This window comes from Chiloscyllium plagiosum, unplaced genomic scaffold (genome assembly GCF_037043375.1).
Source record: "Chiloscyllium plagiosum isolate Xiang-an unplaced genomic scaffold, Cpla_swu_hap1 HiC_scaffold_43, whole genome shotgun sequence".
NCBI lineage: Eukaryota > Metazoa > Chordata > Chondrichthyes > Orectolobiformes > Hemiscylliidae > Chiloscyllium > Chiloscyllium plagiosum.
In genome coordinates, this window is record NW_028270181.1 from 23392882 (window position 1) to 23416057 (window position 23176).

At 40.0% G+C, this 23176-nt stretch overlaps 1 protein-coding gene across 4 annotated transcripts in view; it reads right to left on the reverse strand.

Moving 5' to 3' along the window:
* The window catches only part of LOC122541798 (NFU1 iron-sulfur cluster scaffold homolog, mitochondrial-like), a 39895-nt gene that overhangs the window by 12030 nt on the left and 4689 nt on the right, over positions 1–23176 (reverse strand). For all 4 annotated transcript variants that reach the window (XM_087982547.1, XM_087982544.1, XM_087982546.1 and 1 more), the window contains exon 2: positions 18544–18653. In XM_087982547.1, coding sequence (XP_087838673.1) covers positions 18544–18580 — 37 coding nt within the window. In that variant the 5' untranslated portion in view covers positions 18581–18653. The remainder of the gene's footprint in view (positions 1–18543; positions 18654–23176) is intronic.

The window sequence follows — 23176 nt, forward strand, 5'->3', positions numbered from 1 at the left end:
GACCCTTAACAAATTAGAGTTAAAGACGACCTCATGGGCAACTTTTTCATGCAGAGGGTGAAATGAGCTGCTGGAAGAAGTGGTGGAGGCTGGTACAATTACAACATTTAAAAGGCATCTGGATAAATATATGAATAGGAAGGGTTTAGAGGCATGTGGGACAAATACTGGCAAATGGGATTAGATTAATTTAAGATACCTGGTCAGTATAGATGAGTTGGACCAAAGAGTCTGTTTCTGTGCTGTACATCTTTATGTCCCTATTGCATATTGCAAATTGGACAGTGTGCAGCCAATGAGTGGAGGTGGTTGAAAGACTGACGATCAAATTAAGATATATGCAGCTTTGAATCAGCTGAAAACCAACTCTGAGAACTCATTCAGGTAGACTTTCTAAAAGGAGACTTAAAATACCATGTATTTTAAAAAGGGTGCTATTGCAAATTGGTGCTGATGAGCAGGAGCTGCCACTTTCAGGAATCGGTTTAAAGGCAGAAAATAAGGATTCAAAAGCAAATGTAAAATTTACAATGTTCTATTTGGATATCAGACACTCCATCTGATAAAGATAAACTGTCTTCCTAGGAAACTGACATCTGAGTTGTATCACTAATGGATTATGTTTGGGATTATGTTTGGCATGGACTGGTTGGACGGAATGGTCTGATTCTGTGCTGTATGACTATGACTGCTAGAATCAATCGATCATCAAGCTGCCTAGCCAATAATTTTAAAACTGACATCTTCAAGCACAAACAGCATTCCATTTCTTCTGCAACTGCCCTCCTCAAAAAAACTGCGACCTTCAGGATAGCCTCAACCAACAGGTACAATCCATAAACTTTCTGGGTTGCATGCAATTTGCCAGTATCTTGATCTCCAAGGCTCCAACCCAGCACAAGCTGGGGCTCCAAAATGATCTGATCTCAAAGGAAAGTTGGGCAGTCAAGCTAGGAATAGGCAGATACTGTTTTTATGATGTTTTTGATTTGTGCCTTTTACAGTTTAAAAGGTATTGCACTTGTATCACCATGGTACCCATGAACTGAAGTAGCCAAAAACTAAAGGCCAGAGCCCAGTTTCGATAAAAGTGAGTATTCCTGGAATGTGTAAATATTTAGCAGAAGCAGCATGTTTTCAACAGAACACAGCAAGATCATAACTTCATGCCTTGGAGGAACCTAATGACTACAGGTTGTCACCTGTAATTCCTATATGATCAGGCTTTAAAATAAAAACATATCCACTATTGCCACGGAATTGCAGTAAGTGAAATATTTCTCTTAAGACACAGGCTGCAAAGTTTAAGGACATGAAGACTTAATAACTTTTTTTGGAAAACCCAGCTGTCTTATTCAACTTTCTACTACATCAATTCTGCCAGGAATAAACTTGTAGAAATGTTTTCAGGCCTGCCCATCACTTCAGAACATCAAACATTACAGACAACTGCTTGTATTTTGGGTAAATAACACCATAGAAATACAATTCAGAATTCACTCTGAGTAACAACATTTGGCACTTCTTGCTTAAATAGCTGTGATGTAACTCATTCAGTTAGTGTGTCCATAATACATTCATTAATTGAGGCATAAAAGGTTACCAGAACTACCAGATCTCTGTAAAACTCTTTGCTTCAAAGTGAAGTGTGATATTGAGTTTAGCAGAGTAACTGATTGATGAAATGTTGACCCTATTATATGGCTAAATGTGGCGGGCAATTTGCAGTAGCGTGACCGACAACAAATTAGTAATCAGTCTGTTTTCGAAGGTATTGATGGGGAATGATGTTGGCCAGGACACCAGGGGAACTGCCTATGCTTCTTTAAATCCTGCTACAGGATCTTTCACTTCTACACAAACAGACCTGGCTTTCATTAAGACTGCACTGTTGAAACACAGCATTGCCTCAATGAGAGCAAGGTGCTATGTAAATGAAAGCTATTGTTGTTAACATTGAAGATTCCATGATCAATACCAATTTCAAATATATTATGAGAATTGCCTGTTCTTGTTGCTGTCTTTGTGATGTTATTGCTGCAAAGCAAAGGTCAGGTTTGTCGATTAAATAAAGGTTGTTGCAACTTAAAACTAGTTAGTTGATATGCAACTAATAAGACTACAGAAATGAAAATATAATCTCCTGTAGGTCACCAACAGAAAACTAACATTATAGTCCTGTCTTAGCCAGTGAGCAATTTTCAAGGTCATTTCATCATTTTGTTTTTGCTTTACTTTTACAAGGTTGGTGGATCATTTTGGAGACTCCAGATAGCTTTAAAGAAAGTTATAATCATCTGTTACATATTTTGCCTCTCCCAGTTTAGCTGTGATCAGTAGGTGAACTTCATCTGCCATTTGAAGAATTGACAGAGAATTTGGGAGAACCAGGCAGCCCTGTCATTACCTGCACAGATTCCACTTGAGCTTCTCCCTAGTGTTTGCTCTTGTTAACAATAGCTAAACAACCGTTCCAAGTATTGGTTATGTTAAATATCAATTGATGGAGTCAAGGTCAACATCAAGTCACAGTAGTATTTGTGCTGGTGAAATCTACTTACTAGTTACTAGAGTATTTTCTTAGAACTTGAATTTTTGCAGAGCCTGATGTCCCACTGAGAGCAGTTAAAAGTATTTATAGCAGTAATCAATTTATACATGGAAATATCATATTTGGAGAACAGCACAAAAAATGTATATGGCTTGCTTTTCATGTCAGCAATATAGAGATGTGACTTCACTTTTTGAGTTTCTCTGTACATTAACAGATAACTTGTGCTCTCTCATGAAACTATCCACTAAAAAGCCATTAAAATAAATAAAATCACTTGAGATTTCCTTATAATATATCAATATTCAATTAAAAATAGCACAATCAAAATGATGGCATTACATGTATTGGTGAGAAGACAATGAGCTTTCTCTACCACCTAGTGGCTGTTACTCCAGCCGCAGATTATGATTAAAAAGCATGAACCTGCAAGTAAAAATTATCACAATGTATCCTAAATATAAAATAAGGAATTAAAGAGAAAATGTACATTTGACATTTTTCAACGTCACAATGTAGAAACACATTCTTGTACACCAAGTCATTAGTATCTACAATAATTTAGTTACACTGTAACTTTAACCATGGCATTTCGATAAACATTTAAGTATATGAGTATGAGATTGGTAAAAGAATTAAGTTGTATTTAAGCTCTGCAGCGTCTCTGATGCAAATTGACACCCTTTTGCTGAACAGAGATTTACTCCATCAACGAGCACTGCTATGATGTATGATAAGTTGCTTTAGGAGAGACAAGTTCCTTAATACATTGACAGAAATATCACACATGGCTGAAAAAGTAATAAGACGAATGCATGTCGATGATTAGCCAGGATATCATCTCGTACAGACACAGGACTGCCGCGCTACAGCAGAACAACAAAATCAGTCAAAATCAATTAAATCTAACACACTTGACTGTTATACTGAGGCTTCCATTGAATCTTAACCAAGGGCATCATTCATGCTTTCAAAGGGTAAATGCTAACTAATGAATATGCAAATGAAAAATAATGTTCTTTTAAATATCTGCTGGCATTTTGCTGCCATTTGGACCAATATGGTAACATGCACATGACAGCTCAATAGCAAAGGCTGCGTGCTCACTAACATGGATGTCAGCTACCGCGACAGGCTGTCAATAAACCTCATCAGTACTTTAACTCTCTTTGAAAGTTTTCATTAAGGCTTGATGTTTATACAAAGATAAATGAGGTTTTCAACAGAAGTTGCCCATTTACAGCCAACAGGATGGGGAGTCTACATAATCTACACTTCATAACAGTAATCCTCATTTTGGTTAATATTAAAGCCTCCATAATGGCCAAGATAGGAAAGCAAAAGTAGCTGGGACATCAGTGGTAACTGATCATGCTGTTGTAAAAACTGCTACATCACTGGATCAATCAATTTTTGCACTTTGTGTTACATTGAAAATAAGCTACATTAGAGGAATGACACTTCAGTTGGACACTTGTTAATTCAAGGAAATGTAACACATGACTTTTGGCTATAAAGTTGCAGTTCCTCAGCATATAAAAAACTATGCTAACACGTACAATAGATTCATTTACTTGAGCATTTGTCCAGTACATATACATATATCTTATTTAAATAAATGATCATTTCCCCAGTGAATGAAACAAAAGTTATTTCCCAAGAACATAAAATATCATTGCCAGAATATCTGCTGCCTTTTACTTGGCTATTTCATTAGCTGTTTTCCCTCAACAACAGAAGAACAATACATTGTTTCACCCTTTGTCACATCGCAGATTTGCCAGTAATAGGATACAAATGTCTTGTTGACACATCCAAGATTAATTTTTGTTTCAGAAATTGAGAACAATCTTAAAGTGATTGTTGCTTCACTCTGAATGACTGGAGTGTCTGAATATTTAATTTTAATTAATGAAATTTATTTCTATTACTGTATTTCTCAAGGCTACAGTTCCACAATAGTTGGCAGTTTAGGAGTACTGATCCAAACAACATTTTTTTATATGTGTCCCTGAAATACAGGGTATTCAAAGGTATCAAAATCTTAAGACCAGGTTTACCCTCCCTTAACATCTATTATCATTAACTAAGTATTTGCAAACGGCCATCAGAAACCAGTTTCCTGATCCTATCCTCAGTTGCTGGCCTGGGTGTCAGTCCCACAGTAGTAACTCTCGTGATAACCTAGGATGGTATATTGACCTGAGAGTCTGAACACAACAACATGGAGTGTGTGCAAAATATCTATGAAAGGGGAACATCTCAGATCCAATTTTTAAAGCATTAGGAATGCAATCTATGTCTTCTTGCCATATTTAAATGGTTTTTGTTAAAATCTGCTGATGACTTGATTAAAAAAGGTATTATCCAGTAACAGTGTCTATGGCTTTTGGTTCAACTATTTCGGAATGGATTTACACTCTAAATTCTATGGCACAGCAAACTGATTTGTTCTGTGCTCACGAGTGTGGTGATGGTAAAGCACAGCAGGTCAGGCAGCATCCGAGGAGCAGGAGAATCGACGTTTCAGGCACAAGCCTTTCATCATTCCTCACTTTCTCCCTGTCCCGTGCTTATGTCAAGCTTCCAGTTTAATCCAGCAGCAACATCTGACATAAAAGAAAACTCTGTCAAGGTGGTAGGCTCAAACCTTTCCAGTTAGCTTCTTTTATGTTGCAAAATCAATGTGGTATCAAACATAGTTTATAAAATATCACAGGATATACATTGAACCATACTGATAGTTGCAAATATTTCAATTAATAGGCTTTCACCAAAGGTGTTTGGATCATTTGGATCACTCAGTCTGTCAGCTGCTCATTAGGATAAGGAATGCGCCTTTTTGAAGTATAGGGTTTGGGACAGTGGGGCCAGGGTCGAGGAGGATGAGCAATCCAGGGAACAACCCTTGGAAGGTACATTGAGAAAGGAAAACTAAGCTGAGCAGCAAACTTTTGAAATAAGTAACAAGATCTGGAGGAGAACTGCCAATGGATCCTTGCAGGAAAATCTCCTCATGGGCAAAATCCTATACACTTTAATTTATGATTAGATTAGATTTTTACTGTGTGGAAACAGGCCCTTCGGCCCAACAAGTCTACACCGACCCACCGAAGCGCAACCCAGACCCATTCCCCTACATTTACCCCTACACCTAACACTACGGGCAATTTATCATGGCCAATTCACCCAACCCGCACATTTTTGGATTGTGGGAGGAAACCGGAGCACCCGTAGGAAACCCACGCAGACACGGGGAGAATGTGCAAACTTCACACAGAGAATCACCTGAGGCGGGAATTGAACCCGGGTCTCTGGCGCTGTGAGGCAGCAGTGCTAACCACTGTGCCACCCACAAATTATGGTAATTGTTAATGGTACAACATTGCACTGCTACATCCTTTGTACTCCTGCCCTTGGATTTTGTAATGAAAGCCTTTCTACTCATATATAGAGGAACCTCAATTATCCAGCATTCAATTATCCAAATTTCAGATTATCCAGTAAGATCCCTAGGTCCCAATGCTCGCCTAAACTATGTTTTCTGGCATTCGGTTATCTGGCATTCGACTAACCAAACGAAATACTCCCCACCATACCTCTTGGTAATCAAGGTTCCTCTGTATTTTGCTATTTACCCTGTTCCATTTTGTTAACTCATTTCTGTTCTGCCCTTGTCTAGGCTATGCTTGGTCATCTTATTATTTCTCACCCTCAACTCACCTCCAATGCAAAACTCTGAAATGGAGATAATCCCCTTCCTGTGACCGGTGACTGATCTTTTAGTGTCATACTGCAGCATGGTTTCCAAAGAATGGTTATAACGTAACAGTTGGAAATACATCATGTGTGCAGAAATGGGTACTGCAGATGCTGGAGATTAGAGTCAAGATTAGAGTGGTGCTGGAAAAGCACAGCAGGTCAGGCAGTGTCCGAGGAGCAGGAGAATCGACGTTTTGGGCAAAAGCCCACTCCTGCATCGATTTTCCTGCTCCTCGGATGCTGCCCGACCTGCTGTGCTTTTCCAGCACCATTCTAATCTTGAAATACACGTGTGTTCGTAGCACTGTGAAAATGACGTGCTTGTAAAAACAACAAAATTCAGCACTGGTGAAATCAGAGACCGAAAGTAGCATCAAAACAGCACAGCTGAGGGATAAGTGATTATGGGAGCCAGGGGTCGAGGGAAAGGTAGTGGCCCATTTGCTACTGATGGGCGGGAGGGGAATGTGGTACAGGGAAAAACAGCAGTCTCCAAAGGTCAAAAATACATATGAGTATCTCCTACTTCCACAGGAGTAAAATCAGCCAGAAAGCTAAACTAGATGCAGTATGACCAGGAGGAGTGGCCGCTGTATAAGCCAAAAGAAACATTATTTCAAAATCTCAAAGACCGAAGCTGAAAGAAAAATGAATATTGCAACTACAGCACATCTAGAAGAATGGGCATGGAAATGCAACTGACAAGGGTTACATTCCTACCTGTGGCAGGCAGACATAATAATATGCATAATTGTAAATATGGAAAATTGATGAGTTAAGTATTGCTCAGGGGCAGAAGAGCCATGAGAAAGTGTGGCAGCAGAAACTGAATATGGATGTAAGACTTTATATGTAAACACACAAATGCTCATGTATACATGCGTATGCTTCCTCCAGCATCATTCATGGGCCAAAGGTGCAGTGAAGTGTAACTGAACAGGAAATGCATGGGATCCTTATAGGGCGCTCCCTCCATCCCTCATAATCAGAACAAATTGGAATGGGTATATATGCTTCATCTGTGAAATTACTGAGATAATATATTTCACCCAACAACCAAACCCTCAATTCAGCCAGGGAATTCTGGTTACTCTTGACAAAATCCTTTGTGAGTGAAATATCAATTTGTAAATTTTGCCATTCCTTATGCAATAATAGGGACAACACTTCATCATAGACAGTAAAAGCAGGCAAATCATCAAAGTCACAGCAGTCGAGAAAATAATACGTTTTTCTACAAAAGTTGAATTTAAAAAAGTATTGAGCTTTAGTTGTTGGGATATTTTCTATCACTTGGGCCAACTGGTGTTTGCACTGAGCATTGAGGGGGAATATTTATAATGCATTTTGATGTGGAGCTCAGATGTTGTGGCCAAGTGAATCAGTCAGCTCTGAACCATGTCGAATGACCATCTGGTAAAGTATGAGTCACAGGAGACTCAGTATTCGCAAGATTACAGATCTATCACAAAGAGTTATGTAGAGAAACAATTTGTAATTTTGCAATTAATGGAGGAGAAAAAAAGACTCTAAGGAAGAAAGAATGTCTCAAAGGCTACCCATAAAAATAGTACAAAAAGTAGAATATGCTCAAATTGCTAAACTATCATGGAAGATTAAATTAAACATATAAACATTGCAAATAAAATTAAAGCATCGTTAATACCTGAAATCCTTGAAGATGACTAAGTAAAAATCAAATTACTGTATATTCAGAAACCCAATCATAAGTTTCAGGGTACACATTTTCTGTCAAAGAATGCTAACACATTCATATGATCTTATTTTCACACATCCGCTTCCTTATAGATAGGAGCGACATCTTCTCAAATTTCAGGAACTCAATGCTATATCTTAAGATGCAAAATCTAAATTCAATGATACAAAGCACTTAATTACAGGCTTATGGGAAATGCAAATTGTTAAGCACAGTCAAACAATATTGTGTTTTAGGTTTCACAAAACCCGAAGTTGCATAGAAATTCCATTTTATTCACGCCTACAAAGAACACACTTTAACAGATTCAAGTTGTTTATGTGACATGTTATAAATCAAGTCATCTATTAATTGGCCCAATTCTTGAAAACTACTGTTTCAAATTACTGCATGATCAGCAGAGTGGAAAACCCATAGGCAGGTGATTTGTTGCTGCCATCTAGTGTTAGCTGTTGGTATTTTCAACTATAAAACAACTTTGAAATGCAGGTAAAGAAAGTTAAATTTAGTTAAATGCAAGATCGTTACCCACAGCACGTAAAAGCTCAGCATGGTGCTTAACACTAACGTATATTTATGAAAACTCTTAAAAATATAGTGCTTTTTCTGTAACGAGTTATGTCCACTGACTTCTATTCACTCATAGGAGCAAGAACATTCTGATAAATAATGAGATCACTTACACTATACAATGCCAATGCAAATTTAGTACATTCTTTTGTTTGTTGCATTAAGACAGCATTGAAATGAATGCTTATGACAATATAATTAGTTTTAAAGTAGTTATGGAAAAGTACAAAGAAAAATTAAATGTGAAAATATCCATTTGGAAGAGAAGCAATTCTAGCGATTTGAGAAAAGGTCTAGCGCAGGTGCATGGGAGTAGGAAAAATATAATAACGGCTCAATTTTTTAAGATTAATGAAGAATGAAAAATTACTCAAAAAAGGAAAAAATGAAGGCCAAATTATAAATAACACATTGGCTAGATTTTGCACTACTCATGAAACTGTCAGCAACTTCTGGTGTCCGCACATGGAAGTTAAACATGGACACTGCTGTCAGTTTTCAATACTTCTCCAGGGAGTGCACTGTTGAGGTTCCCCCAAAATGTAATCAATTAGAACTCCCTGAACTGATGGAAAGAATGTTCTTGCATTATTAATCTTACTGTAAAAACATTTGAGAAAGTTACATTTTCTCAAATGGAGTAGAACTAAGATTTTAACAACATAAAAAGTTCATAATTACTGCTAAATGATGCACGTGGCCCTGAAAGAGTAGATTAGATTCCGTACAGTGTGGAAACAGGCCCTTCGGCCCAACAAGTCCACACCGACCCTCCGAAGAGCAACCCACCCAAACCCATTCCACTACATTCACCCCTGACTAATGAACCTAACACTACGGGTAATGTAGCATCACCAATTCATCTATTTGGTGAATGCTAATTTTTTTATGAAGAGAAATTCTACATACAAAGATTGTTTATACTCAGTTTTTACTTTAATCCTATATGCAAATGAAAATCACTTATTTTTCTATGTGTAAAATTTAAAATTAAAAGTGAGGACACTCAGTGGGTTTTGACTTCTTGTTTGGCTGTCTTTGGGGGTACTTTGATTTGCTTGGTAACTTTGTCCCTTGCTGGTATATCCAATGCTGAATGCCTGGAGGTCCCACGATTTAATTGTAGATTTGAGAAAGAGGACCTAAACAACCTGGAGATTATTTGATCTTTATGAGTTGCTTTCTTTAAGGCCATGTTTTTGCCATGGATCAAACAAATTCAGTCCATAAACTGCACACATATCTGAAAATAATGTCCACAGGATAATCTGTCATTTTCAGTTTATTGGTTTCATTTTTTCTTGGATTAATCAGTTGAGATTCTATCATTTCTGATATAATAATGTGCAGTCTTTAGGTACATTTTTGGAGTTGTTGTACACAGAGTACAATTGCTTCATACACTAAAGACTTTATGTTGCAAATTTTGTCTGCCTACCAACAGGCTGGCGCAGTTAATGTAAACATCGGCAGCCTTGAATGCATGCGATTTCCTAATGTTGTCAAGAAACAGTACATGGAGGACAAAGTTAGGATTGCAGATGCTGGAGATCAGAGTTGACAGTGTGATGCTGGAAAAGCATCTGAGGAGCAGGAGAGTCGATGCTATGGGCAAAAGGAATGAGGCTTGTGGGCCGGGGCGGGGGAGAGGGGGGGGGGGAGGTAGCTGGGAATATGATAGGTAGATGAAGGTGGGGTGGAAAAGGTGGTAGGTCAGGGAGGAGGGTGGAGTGGATAGATGGGAAAGATGATGGACAGGTCAAGAGGGCAATGCCAAGTTGGAGGCTTGGGACTGGGATAAGATGAGGGGAGGGGAAGTGGGGAAACTGGGGAAATGCACATTGATAGCGTGGTTGCAGGGTCCCAAGGTGGAAGATGAGGCGTTCTTCCTACAGGCGTCAGGTGGTTAGGCTTTGGCAATTGGAGGATGCCCAGGACCTGCATGTCCTTTGTGGAGTGGGAGGGTGAGTTAAAGTGTTCAGCCAAGGGGCGGTGGGGTTGGTTGGTGCAGGTGTCCCAGAGATATTCTCTGAAATGATCCGCAAGTTCGCTTCCTGATGAGACCACAGCTGTCCTGGCTTTTGGGTGGGGCTCAAGGGGGGAGGTGCGGGAAGTGGAGGAGATGCGCTAGAGGGCATTGCTAACCATATGGGAGGGAAATTGCAGTCTTTGAAGGAAGAGGCCACCTGTGATTTTCTGTGGTGGAATTGGTCCTCCTGGGAGCAGATGTGGAGGAGGCAGAGAAATTGGGAATAAGGGATAGTGTTTTTAAAGGAGGCGGGGTGGGAGGAGGTGTAGTCCAGGTAGCTGTGGGAGTCGGTGGGTTTGTAGTAGATGCCCATGGTTAGTCAGTCGCCGGAGATGGAGATGGAGAGGTCCAGGAAGGAGACGGAGGTGTCTGAGATAGTCTGGGTGAATTTGAGGTCGGTGTGGAATGTGCTGGCGAGGTCGATGAACTGTTCAACCTCCTCGTGGGAGCACGAGGTAGCGCCGATACAGTCATCAATGTAGCGGAGGAAAAGGTGGGGAATGGTGCCGGTGTAACTACGGAAGATGGACTATTCTACGTGCCCAACAAGCAGGCATAGCTGGTGCCCATGCAGGTGCCCATGGCTACTCCTTTGGTTTGGAGGAAGTGGGAGGATCAGAAGGAGAAGTCAATTTCCACCATGTAGAAACAGACCCCACCAATAGGGATATATTCTCCGACCACCCCATCTGCATTTTGGAGAGACCAGTCCCTCCGCGACTCCCTTGTCAGATCCACGCCCTCCACCAGCCCACACCCACTCCCAGCAAGAAGTGCAAAACCTGCGCCCACACCTCCCTCCTCACCTCCGTCCAAGACCTCAGAGGAACCTTCCACACCCGACAGAAATTTACCTGTACTTCCACACGTCATTTACTGTGTCCATTGCATCCGATGTGGTCTCCTCTACATCGGGGAGACAGGACACCAACTTGCGGATCATTTCAGAGAACATCTCTGGGAGACCCGCACCAACCAACCCCACCGCCCTGTGGCTGAACACTGAACTCCTACTCGCACTCCACCAAGGACATGTAGGTCCTGGGCCTCCTCCATCGCCAAACCCTAACCACCCATGCCTGGAGGAAGAACGCATTATCTTCCACCTTGGGACCCTGCAACCACACGGGATCAATATGCATTTCACCAGCTCCCCCCATCCTGACCCAAGCTGCCAACTTGGCGCCGCTCTCTTGACCTGTCCTACCTGTCTGTCTTCCTTTCCACCTACCCACTCTATCCTCCTCTCTGATCTATCACCTTCCCCCCCATCTTCATCTACCTATCGCATTTCCAGTTACCTTCCTCCAGTCCCACCTCCCCCTCCCCCTCCCATTTATCTCTCAGCGCCCCTGGCCCACAAGCCTCATTCCTGACGAAGGGCTTTTGCCCAAAATGTCGATTCTTCTGCTCCTCAGAAGCTGCCTGACCTTCTGTGCTTTTCTCGACAAGGACACTACAAGCACACTTATGTAAACCTGAAGCTTTGATCTTTCTCAATTCCTGACACTAAAGTACCAACTTCATCTTCTTGAAGTGTGACTTGTGACAATACTATTTTGTCCTGGTTTTTGCTTGAAGAGAGGGTTTAAGTCAGAGGTGACAGACTGTCTATTTGTATCCAATAAAGTAAACAGCTTACGAAGCCTTAAGGTATTTTTAAAAGTTGAAACAAAAGAAGCAGCTTGAATGGGTGGGGTCAAGCTCACACAGAACCAAGATTTGTAGTTTTTTTTCCAATTTTCAGTAGCAGTTGCTGTTGGGTTTTAAAGCTAAATGGAAGCTGCAGCATATCTCTCCCCATTTCTCTCTCTCGGAGTTTTCTCCTGATGTTTTTCCTCTAGGATTGGAGAACTGCCTGTGAGATAATATTTATTTTTGAACTTGCTTCTTGTGTTTATGGGTTGTTACTATACTAAAACAGTTATTATGTAGTAGCAAAATAATCTATTATCCTGTTAAGTTTTTCAACATAGTTAAGTTACTCCAATTCATTCTTTCTTTTGTTATATTTTAGCTATAGTATATGAATAAAGCGGGTTTTGCTTCAAATCTGCTGCTTTGACCAATCGAATTGCATTTGGAACACACATCTTACACATCTTTAAAATAAGAAATAGTTAGGGTCTAGACTATGTTCTTAATATATTTTGAGGGGATTTGGTTTGGTCCATGAGAGACCTTAATTATGTTTATGATCAGTTCAGCAGAATTTGAAATTCTATTTGTTAAAGAGGCTCAGCTGTGTGAACACACACTGAAAATGGACGAGACAGACAGAAAGCAGAAACTTGGAAGAAATTGATCATTCTTACGGTAGCAGGCTGTGCAAAGTGCATGTCTGCTCACAATTTATGTAAATTACTTTGATTGGGACTTGATAGTAATATTTCCAAATTTGCTGCTGACACAAAACTGAGTGGAACAGCAAGTTGTGAGGAGGATACAAGGAGACTTCAAGAAGACTTCAAGAGTCTAAGTGAATGAGCTAATACATAGCAGATCGAATATAATGTGAATAACTGAGGTTATTCACTTTGGTAAGAAAAAAAAGTAGAATAGTTTTTAAATGCTAAGAGTCTATCGGAAAGATGTTGTGAAACATGAAAGGGTTCAGAAAAGATTTACAAAGATGTTGCCAGGATTGGAGGATTTGAGCTGTAGGGAGAGGCTGAACAGGCTGGGCCTGTTCTACTGAAGCGTTGGAGGCTGAGGGGTGACCTTATAGAGGTTTACAAAATTACGAAGGGCATGGCTAGGATAAATAGACAAAGTCTTTTCCCTGGGGTAGGGGAGCCCAGAACTAGAGGGCATAGGTTTAGGGGGAAAGAGGGGAAAGATATAAAAGAGACCTAAGGGGCAACCTTTTCATGCAGAGGGTGGTACGTGTATGGAATGAACTGCCAGAGGAAGTGGTGGAGGCTGGTACAATTGCAACATTTAAAAGGCATTTGGATGGGTATATGAATAGGAAGGGTTTGAAGGGATATGGGTCAGGTGCTGGCAGATGGGATTAGATTGGGTTGGGAAATCTGGTCGGCGTGGACAGGTTGGACCAAAGGATCTGTTTCCGTGCTGTACACCTCTATGACTCTATGATATGGATAATCTTGTTCCTGAGTTACAAAGTCAGAATGCAAGGTGCAACAAGCAACTAGGAAGCAAATAGTATGTTGGTCTTTGTCACAAGGAGATTTGAGTACAGGAGTAAAGTCACAGTTATACAGAGCTCTGGTGAGACTACACCTGGAGTTCTGCAGACAGTTATGGTGGGGATATACCGGTCATGTATGGAGTACCATAGAGGGTCACCAGTTAACCCTTGGAACGGCAGGACTGTCGTATGGGAGGCGAGGTCAGTATTCCCTGTAGTTTCAAAGAATATTGTTTGGAGTAACCTCATGGAAACTGATAAACTTCTTACAGGCTGGATGTAGGTAAGATGCGCCCCCCCACCCCCCCGACTTATGAGTCTAAAATCAGGGACATAATCTCTCAATAACGGGTAGACCATTTAAGAACAGAATGAGAAGAGATTTCTTCTCTCAGTGTTGGTGAATCATTGGCATTGTCTACTCAAGATGATTGCGGAGGCTTAATCATTGAAGGCAGAAATCGGTAGGTTTTTGCAGACTAATGACATCAAGGCATATGGAGATAGTGCCGCAAAGTGGTAGTTAAACAGATGATAAGCCATGATCTAATTGAATGGTGGAGAAAGCTCAAAAGGCTAAATGAATGAGTCCTGGTTCCCATTTGGCTGCCACTACCCCACTGGTTACATCAACTGCCTCAAATCATCCCTTCTATGCTGCACCACCCCCTCAGTGTTACAATGACATTCTGTCCATCAGGGAAACACTATTCTTCACCTTTACAAGCTAATATGGAACCTGTCCCACGACATAGTGCACTGTTGATCTTCTGTCAGCTTTCAATTTAGGAGAATGACAGTCAAGCCCAAATACCACTACTTTTAATTCAAATGGCAACTTCAGTGAGAGCTCACCATTTATCCCTTTTGCTGTCAGGGAATTCACTTCACAGTAATGCAGAGAAAGCCACTCTGCCTCAGCAATGCTGATGATTAAATTGCACAGCAAATGTTATTTACGCCAGGCATCACAATAAACCTTTTTATTCTGGTTCTCAGGTAACACAAGGTTGGAATCTCTACATCCTGTCCCAAGCAAACTGCAAGTTTCTTCCTTGATATTCTTAGAACGTGAGATCAATACTGCACAGAAGTCCCATCAGCTCATGCCAGCTCTTTGGAAGAGGTTTCCAATTAGTTCCACACTCCCGCTACCAGGCTCCCTTCTCAACAGCTGTGCAAAGTCTTAATTTCAAATACTTATCCAAATTCCTTTAGAAATATGTTCCTGCTGAACATATTGCAGATCACGACTTGCTATGCAAAAATACTGTTCCACATGGCATGGAAATCCTGCTGGTTGCTGTAACCAATATTCTCCAAACACCACCGGCCAACACCAGGTTAAAGGGATCAGGGTCTGGTGTCAGGAGCAGGAAGATTGAGGCCTTATTGGACGGGGTGCATAGTAGAACTCAAAGATTATTTGGGCACATTCCTGATTATAGAGCCACTTCAGACAGGCACCTGGATCCGGGCTAAGTATGAAGGCACATCATTTCTGAATCCAACCAAGCCTTACCTTGTGGAATAGCCTGGGAAACGTGGACAGGAATAATAAGAGCTGCTGGAAAATGACCAATGATCATACTTAAGGCCACAGCTTGGTTTGGGTTGGCTGCCTTCCCATCCATCTTCCAGCTGTAGTTCAAAGTGGAAAGGGGGCAGGGTTTGAAAGTGGGTTTGGGCTGAATAATTCAACTGAAAGTCCACTCCTTTCAGTTGAATTATTCACAAAACAAGTGTTAGGCAGGACAGGCAGTGAGCTAGAATATAGTTACAACAGTGGACTAGAGCACAAATGATGGACAGTTGGAACACTTACCCTTATTTGCTGATAGTGTAAGCAAGCCAATTAACTCGGATGACAATTTCCATCCTCTGCTGGCAAAAACTCTCTGTCTCAATTCAGAATCGAGTGACCAAACAAAGTCCTTAATTTGGTATCAATATTGAATGAGGGTAGAAAGATGGTTAATGTGAGAAACGAATATCACCGTGGCATAGGGGGTTGTCATCCATGCCACAGGGTCAAGTCATGATTCCAGACAGGGTGAAAAGACTTCAGTCTATATCAAACCAACTGCACTTTGAAAATTTCAAACTTTCGCGGAGTAAAAAAACCCCACAAACTAGAATGGACGCACAGAAGGTGATTAGCATTTATGTGATAGTTTTACATGTCTGCATAGATACTTTACAGATTTGATCTGCAGATTTAAAGCTGTGTCACTCAATATTTAGGTATCACTATTTAAAAAAAATATCGTATGCATAGCAAACTGAAGTGTTATTTTATAAATTGATCTTAAATCATAATACATTCGCAAGAACAAGATCAGTAACTTGCTGCACTCCTCAAAGCACTCAAGATTTGCAAGTACAGATTCAAACATAGAAACCTCATTGTTCAATGCCCTTTCTCTTGTGCATTTACTGTCTATATGGCAATAACTCTAGAAAACTCTTTAGCACAACACTTCAGTAGAGGATTGAACAATGCAATGGAACAAACTGTGGCCCCTTTCTCAGGGACCTAGGTTTAGATCCAAGCCAGGCTAATGAACTGTGTTATGACACAAATAAAATGTATTTGTGGCACACCAAAGGAAGGCAAGTCTGGGAAAAGGCAATATCTCATACCATCACCATATGGAACAGGAGCAGGAGTAGGCCATTCAGCCCCTCGAGCCTGCTCCACCATTCAATAGGATCATAGCTGATCCAATATGTTCCTGAACATCTACTGTCCTGCCCTTTCCCCGTAACCCTGGATTCCCCACTGATCAAGAATCTATTTGAACCTTAAATATACACAAGGACTCTGGCCCCACAGTTCTCTGTGGCAAGGAGTTCGAAAGATTCACAACCTTCAGAGAAGAAATTCCTCCTTATCTCAGTCTTTAAGTGGCACCCCTTTATTCTGAGACCATGGTCCTGGACTCTCCCATGAAGGGAAATATCCTCCCAGCATTTCCCTGTCATGCTTCTTAAGCATATTATATATTTCAATAAGATCACCTCTCATTCTACTAAATTCCAGTGATTCGAGTCACAATCTATTTAAGCCTTTCTCACCAGCAACTTGTACAGCTGCAGTCAGATTTCCCTATTCTTATACTCCTTCCCCCCTTGAAATAAGGACTAATATATTTCTCTTAGCCTTTCTGATTGCCACTTGCTCCCTGTGTTTTGTGCACATGTATCTTCAAGTCCCTTTGTATTGCAGCTTTTCTCCATTTAAAGAATTTTTTTTCCATCTTCGAAAATGAACAACTTCACATTCTCCCCACTTCACTCTGTCACAGGTGAAGATAATTTTTTTCTACCTTGGAGCTGTAATCATTGGCAGCCGAACTCAAGAAAACAAATCTATCCTCAAAATTCTGAGGTGATTAATTTTAGTTGGAAGAACATGGAAAAACAATATAAAGGGTACAGCTCTGAAGTATTTTTTAGGAGTAGAGGATCCTATGTGCATATTAAAGACAATTTGACAGGTTGAGAATGTGGTTAATAGAGCACCCAGTACTCTGGACTTTATTAATAGAGGCACACAGAGTACAAGCGCAAGGAGTTGATGTTGAATTTGCATAAGACATTAGGTCAGCCTCAGTTGGAATACAGTATCCCAATCTGGATACTGCGCCTTGGGAAGGATGTGAAGGTTTTGGATGAATGTACAGAAAAATTTCACAAGAATGGTTTTGAGACGAGAAACTTCAGTTCGGAACCTAGACTGGAGAAGTCAGAAACATTTTTGTTTGAGAAGAAAAGGTTGAGAGGATGTTTCATAAAGATATGCAAAATCATGATGGGCCAACATCACTCAGAAAAAGCAAGAAAAATTCCAAACCCTCAGCATTCCCAGATTTCTTTTTTATATGGGCATCATCTTTTTAAAGTGTAGAATAGATTTTACTTATATAACATAAAAGTTCCTGGTCATAAGTTTTAATATTATCGCATATTGTTAACAGTTTCACAAGGTTCTGCATTATATTTCAAACAATCCGTTAACACGAGAAGAGTGTTCAATATTATTTGTAGAAAGATTGTAAAAACACAAAACGTAACAAATGTTTGCATTTAATAAAATTTGCAAATCTCTTGAATTTAAGATTGAGGTTGAGAAAATCTAAAAGGTTCAAAATATGTCCTCTGAAATCATTTAAGAAACACAAAAACATTGCTGTTTGATTACTGTGGCTCAGATGATAGCACTCTCCTCTCTGAGTCACAAAGTGTCAATCTCAAGTCCCACTCCAGAACATAAGCACAAAAATCAGGCTGAGATTCCAGTCCCGTATTGAGTGAGTGCTGGTGCCAGAAGATCCTGCTTTTAGATGGTATATTCAACCAAGATCCCATCTATCTTCGCAAGTTGACATAAAAGATTCCATGACACTATTCCAAACATGAGCAGAGGAGTTATTACTTGTGGATTAGCCAACATTTATCATCCAGCAACACAGAAACAGATTTCCCAGTCATCATGCCATTGCTATTCGTGGGAGCTTGCTGTGCATACAATGGTGACTACATTTCAAAAATACTGGCTGCAAAGTATTTGGCACATCCTGTGCTTGTGGAGGGTAGTTTATAAACACAATGTGCCGGATTTGGGCATCCATCATTGATAAGCAGACAGCCAACAGAGTCACACTCTGGTGCCTCACGATTAACGAGTGCACATTATTTCAGCAGAGATCAACGAACACTTTGCAGCAATTCCTGCTCTCAATGAATGGTATACATACCTGTGGCAAACCATGGACCAGATGGAATCACAAACATTGTTTTTTCTACACATCTTGAAGTTAAACACAAGGAAGGACGAATGTAGCTCTGGATGGTGGTGGAGAATAGTCTAAAATTTAAAAACAAATCAGATTGTGAACTATACATCAACTCAGCAAAACTGTTGTCTAAACACTAGGCTATGCTTCCAAGCTTTTTTTGTTTATTCATTCACAGGCTGTGGGTGTCTCTGGCCAGGCCAGCATTTATTGCCCATCCCTAATTTGCCCAGAAGGCACTTAAGAGTCAACCACATTGCTGTGGGTCTGGAGTCAGATGTAGGCCAGACCAGGTAAGGATAGCAGTTTCCTTCCATAAAAAAAATACTAATTAACGAGGTGGGATTTTCTGACAATTGACGTGGATTCATGGTCATCATTAGACCCCCTAATTGCAGAATTATTTTTTGTTGAATTCAAATTCTACCATGGCAAGATTTGAACCTAGGTCCACAGGACATTATCTGGGTCTCTGGATTAACAGTCCAGCTACCATAGCACTGGGCCATCACCTTCACTGCTTAGTAGGTTGTACTAAGAGCTCAAGTTTAAAATATACAGATTACTGAGGGGATAGGAGGAAAAAAAAGAGTTGTAATTGTTGACAGATGCATTTTCATTACTTTTTAATGCAGTTTGCTATGTTACAATAGTAACTGTAATTCAGAGTACTTCAGTGACTGTAAAGTGCTCTGGGAAAGCCAGCAGTTGTGGATGGTGTAGCATAAGTGCAAGTCTTTCTTATTGGTTTTATTTTAAATGGATAACACACACTTAAATTATATTTATCAAGTTACTATTTCCTTACATTACTTGTTGGAATGATTTGAAATGAAAGCAAATATCTATAACTTTGGCCTCATAAATATTTATACAGACTCCCTATAGACGTTTTCAGTTTATTACAGTCCAGAAGAAATGGCATAAGGAGCAGTAAATCATGTCATACAACAGTTCCCCATAACCCAATGACACAAGGAAGAGTAGTTCCTAAAAACACAATATTGTAACTTATCTTGCTTTATCTCAGCGCCTATGAGAAACAGTGAGCCACACATGTGTCAAACTAAGTTAATTTCTGGGTCAGCAGGTTTCCTCTGCAACATATCAATTCAATTCAAGTTGTTGCTGTTAGCACAAGTGAGTCTACAAACAGCCCAGCAGCATTCAAATGTTTTAATACACAAATTCCTTTCCGGAGAGAAGTGCAGATTCTGGGGAAGGACAAAAGCTACGATGTGCATTGCTAGAAATGTTCTCTTGATTCAAGTGTACACAGTGTGAAAAGGTTATACATGTATCATTACACTGCAGGGAAATCCCAGTCACAATATCAACACAATATTATAAGGGCAAAAATGAATATTTCTTGCAGCTTCCCCTTTTTCTTTGCAACTAGATCTTCCTCAATTTTGCCAATACTGGGGTCACCTAAGAGGTTAATTGGAGTGAAGGATCAGGCAGAAACACACTACTGAAAATTCCAACTCTATGTAATTCTAATTGCACAATCCCTCAACAAAATTACACAGATTTATGTCTGGAGCTGCGTTCTTGGCTTTCAAACTATAATCTCCCAAAATCAATGCTCCCTCACTCACTTCCATTCTCATTAAGTTTCATTTTCTCTTCCATAAGAAAATATGGAGCTGCAAAAATCAACTGGTGAAGTTAAAGTAATGTGCTAAATGTTAGTAATATAGTCCAAAAGATATTTCTCATTGATTAAGGCTTTAGTTCTATAATTTCTCAGAGCCTGATAAAAACTACAGCAATTCCACTCTATGCATTGTGCCTTATGTAACACGACAAACCTACTATTTCACCGATCTACATTGTTTGCAGCTCTTGCATGGTTCTAATTCACAGGTACTGATATTTTAATAAATGTACATAACCAAACGGGGTAAACTGAAGAACATAAAATAGGAGCAGGAGTAGGCCATTTGGCCTCTCACACTTGCCCCACCATTCATTGAGAACATGGCTGTTCTGTCTCAGGCCTCAACTCCTCTTTTGTGCCAACTCCACATAGCCCTCAGTTCCCCAACATTTCAAAAATCTACCACCTTTTTAAGTACTTTCAGAGATTTAGCTTCCAAAGCTTTCTGGGTAGAAAATTCCAGATATTCCTTATCCTCTGAGAAAAAGAGTTTGTATCTCAGTTTTAAAACAGTATCCCTTCATTCAAGACAACCACCTGATGAAGGAGCAGCGCTCTGAGAGCTCGTACTTCCAATTAAACCTGTTAGAATATAAACTGGTGTTGTGTGATTTTTAACTTTGTACATCCCAGTCCAACACTGGCGTCTCCAAATTCTTAAAGCTAACATGCAAAGCTCCTTTAGACCTTGTATATTTCAATAAGATCACCAATCATTTTTCTAAACATGGATGAATAAAGGCCTAACTTGTTTAGCCATTATGGATAAGTCAACACCACATACCAGGAATAATGGCTTGTGAATGTCTTCTGAACTGTCTCCAATACCACTATATCCTTTCTTAAATTTAGGTCTAGACTGTATGAATGCTCCAGGAGTGGCCTCACCAACATCCTGCACAGTTGTAACAAGTCTTCCTTATTTTTAAGTTCCACCCATGACTACCTCCTCCCACCCCCACCCCACCAACAGTAAAAGCTAAATATCCATTGCCTGCTGCATCTGCAAACTGAGCTTGTGTTTCCTTACACAAGCTAACCCAGATCCCTTTGTACAGAGGCATGGTACATTGGGGAAACCGAGCAAAGGCTACGACAACGGATGAATGGGCACTGCACAACAATCAACAGACAGGAGGGTTCCCTCCTAATTGGGGAACACTTCAGTGGCCCAGGACATTCGACCTCGGACCTTCGGGTGACCATCCTCCAAGGTGGACTTCAGGACAGGCAGCAGAGAAAAGTGGCCGAGCAGAGGCTGATAGCTAAGTTCGGTACCCATAGGGATCTTGGGTTCATGTCACATTACAGGTGACCACCATTGCACTATATATACACACACACACACACATATTTTGTGGGGTGAACTTGTACTTGCAGGGTTATATTGTACCTTGCTCAAAAACTGCATGCGTTCATGTCGAACTCTGAGCTCAAAAACAGCATGAATTTACATAAAACTCCGTTATCTCACTTTTTACATTAGAACCAATCTAAACATCATGGCATAGACAGAGAAGACGGGGGCTAACACCTTCAACATATTGTCTGGCTATCACCATTGTTAACAGCTAACCCGAGAATGCAACATTTTAAAAAAAGGTTTTGTGATATATACATGAAAGAAGTGAAACTATCACTGTATTCTAACAGATGAAAGGCTTAACAGACAATCAATTTTTCAATGTATAATTTCAGTTACATCACACTGTAAATTTTTGCTATAAATTCTGTGTGTTAGGACTGAGCCCTCCATTACCACCTAATGAAGGAGCATCGCTCCGAAAGCTAGTGTGTTTCCAGTTAAACCTGTTGGACTATAACCTGGTGTTGCGTGATTTTTAACTTTGTACACCCCAGTCCAACACCAGCATCTCCAAAGCATGGCCCTTTGTTTGGGATTTCTCTCTATTTAAACAATTGTGTGCCTTTTGATTTTTCTTACTAAAGTATATGACCTCACACTTTCCCAAATTAAATTCTATTTGCCAAGTTTTAAGCCACTCACTCAATTTATCTATATCACCTTTGCAGATTCCTAATGTCCTCATCACAACATCTCTTTTGTACTGTCAGCAAGTTAGATCAATATGCTGACTCCTCTAATTTATTGATATAGATGGTAAATAATTGATACCCTAGGACTGACCCTGGTGGCACTCCAGTTACATCTTTCCAACCTGAAAAAGATCCATTAACTATTCTATGTTCTGCATATTAACTCATCCTTAATCCATGCTAATACATTATCTTCAATACCGTGAGCTCCTGTCTTGTGCAAAAACCTTTTATGTGGTACTTTATCATAGCCTTCTGGAAATCAAAATACACTGCTTCTTCTGGTTCCCCTTTATCAACTCTTTGTTATATCTTCAAAGATCTCAAGCAAATCTGTCAAACACAATTTCCTTTCTGCAATGTTGTCTTGATTCTGTTTGACTGTGTTAAACTGTCCTGAATGTCTTGTTAGATCTTCCCTAACAAGGGACTTGCATTAACAACAATGGTCAGCTAACCAGCTTATAGTTTTCCATTTTCTGTATCCCTTCCTTCTTGAACACGGTGTCATATGATCAGTTTTGCAATCTGTTGGAACACCCCCAGAATCCAGCGAGTTCTGTATATGCAGAACTGTTATAATTCAGTCAGAGTTGCACAGCAGCCATTGTTGCCTTGGAGATCATGACCCCAAACTGTCAGCAACCCTACTTTGGGAAAACCTGAATTGGAGGGAAAAGTGATTTTAAGCAATTCAAGAGGCAAGAAATGAAAAAATGGAAATATCTTCAATAAGTTGGAAAGCAGAACAGATTAAATGACAAAGAATACATGACCAAAAGAGCTGGTAATCATTTAAGTAAATAAATAAAGATATGCCTAGAGGGGGTATAAATGGCAACAGCATAATTATTATAGTTGCCAACCAAAAAC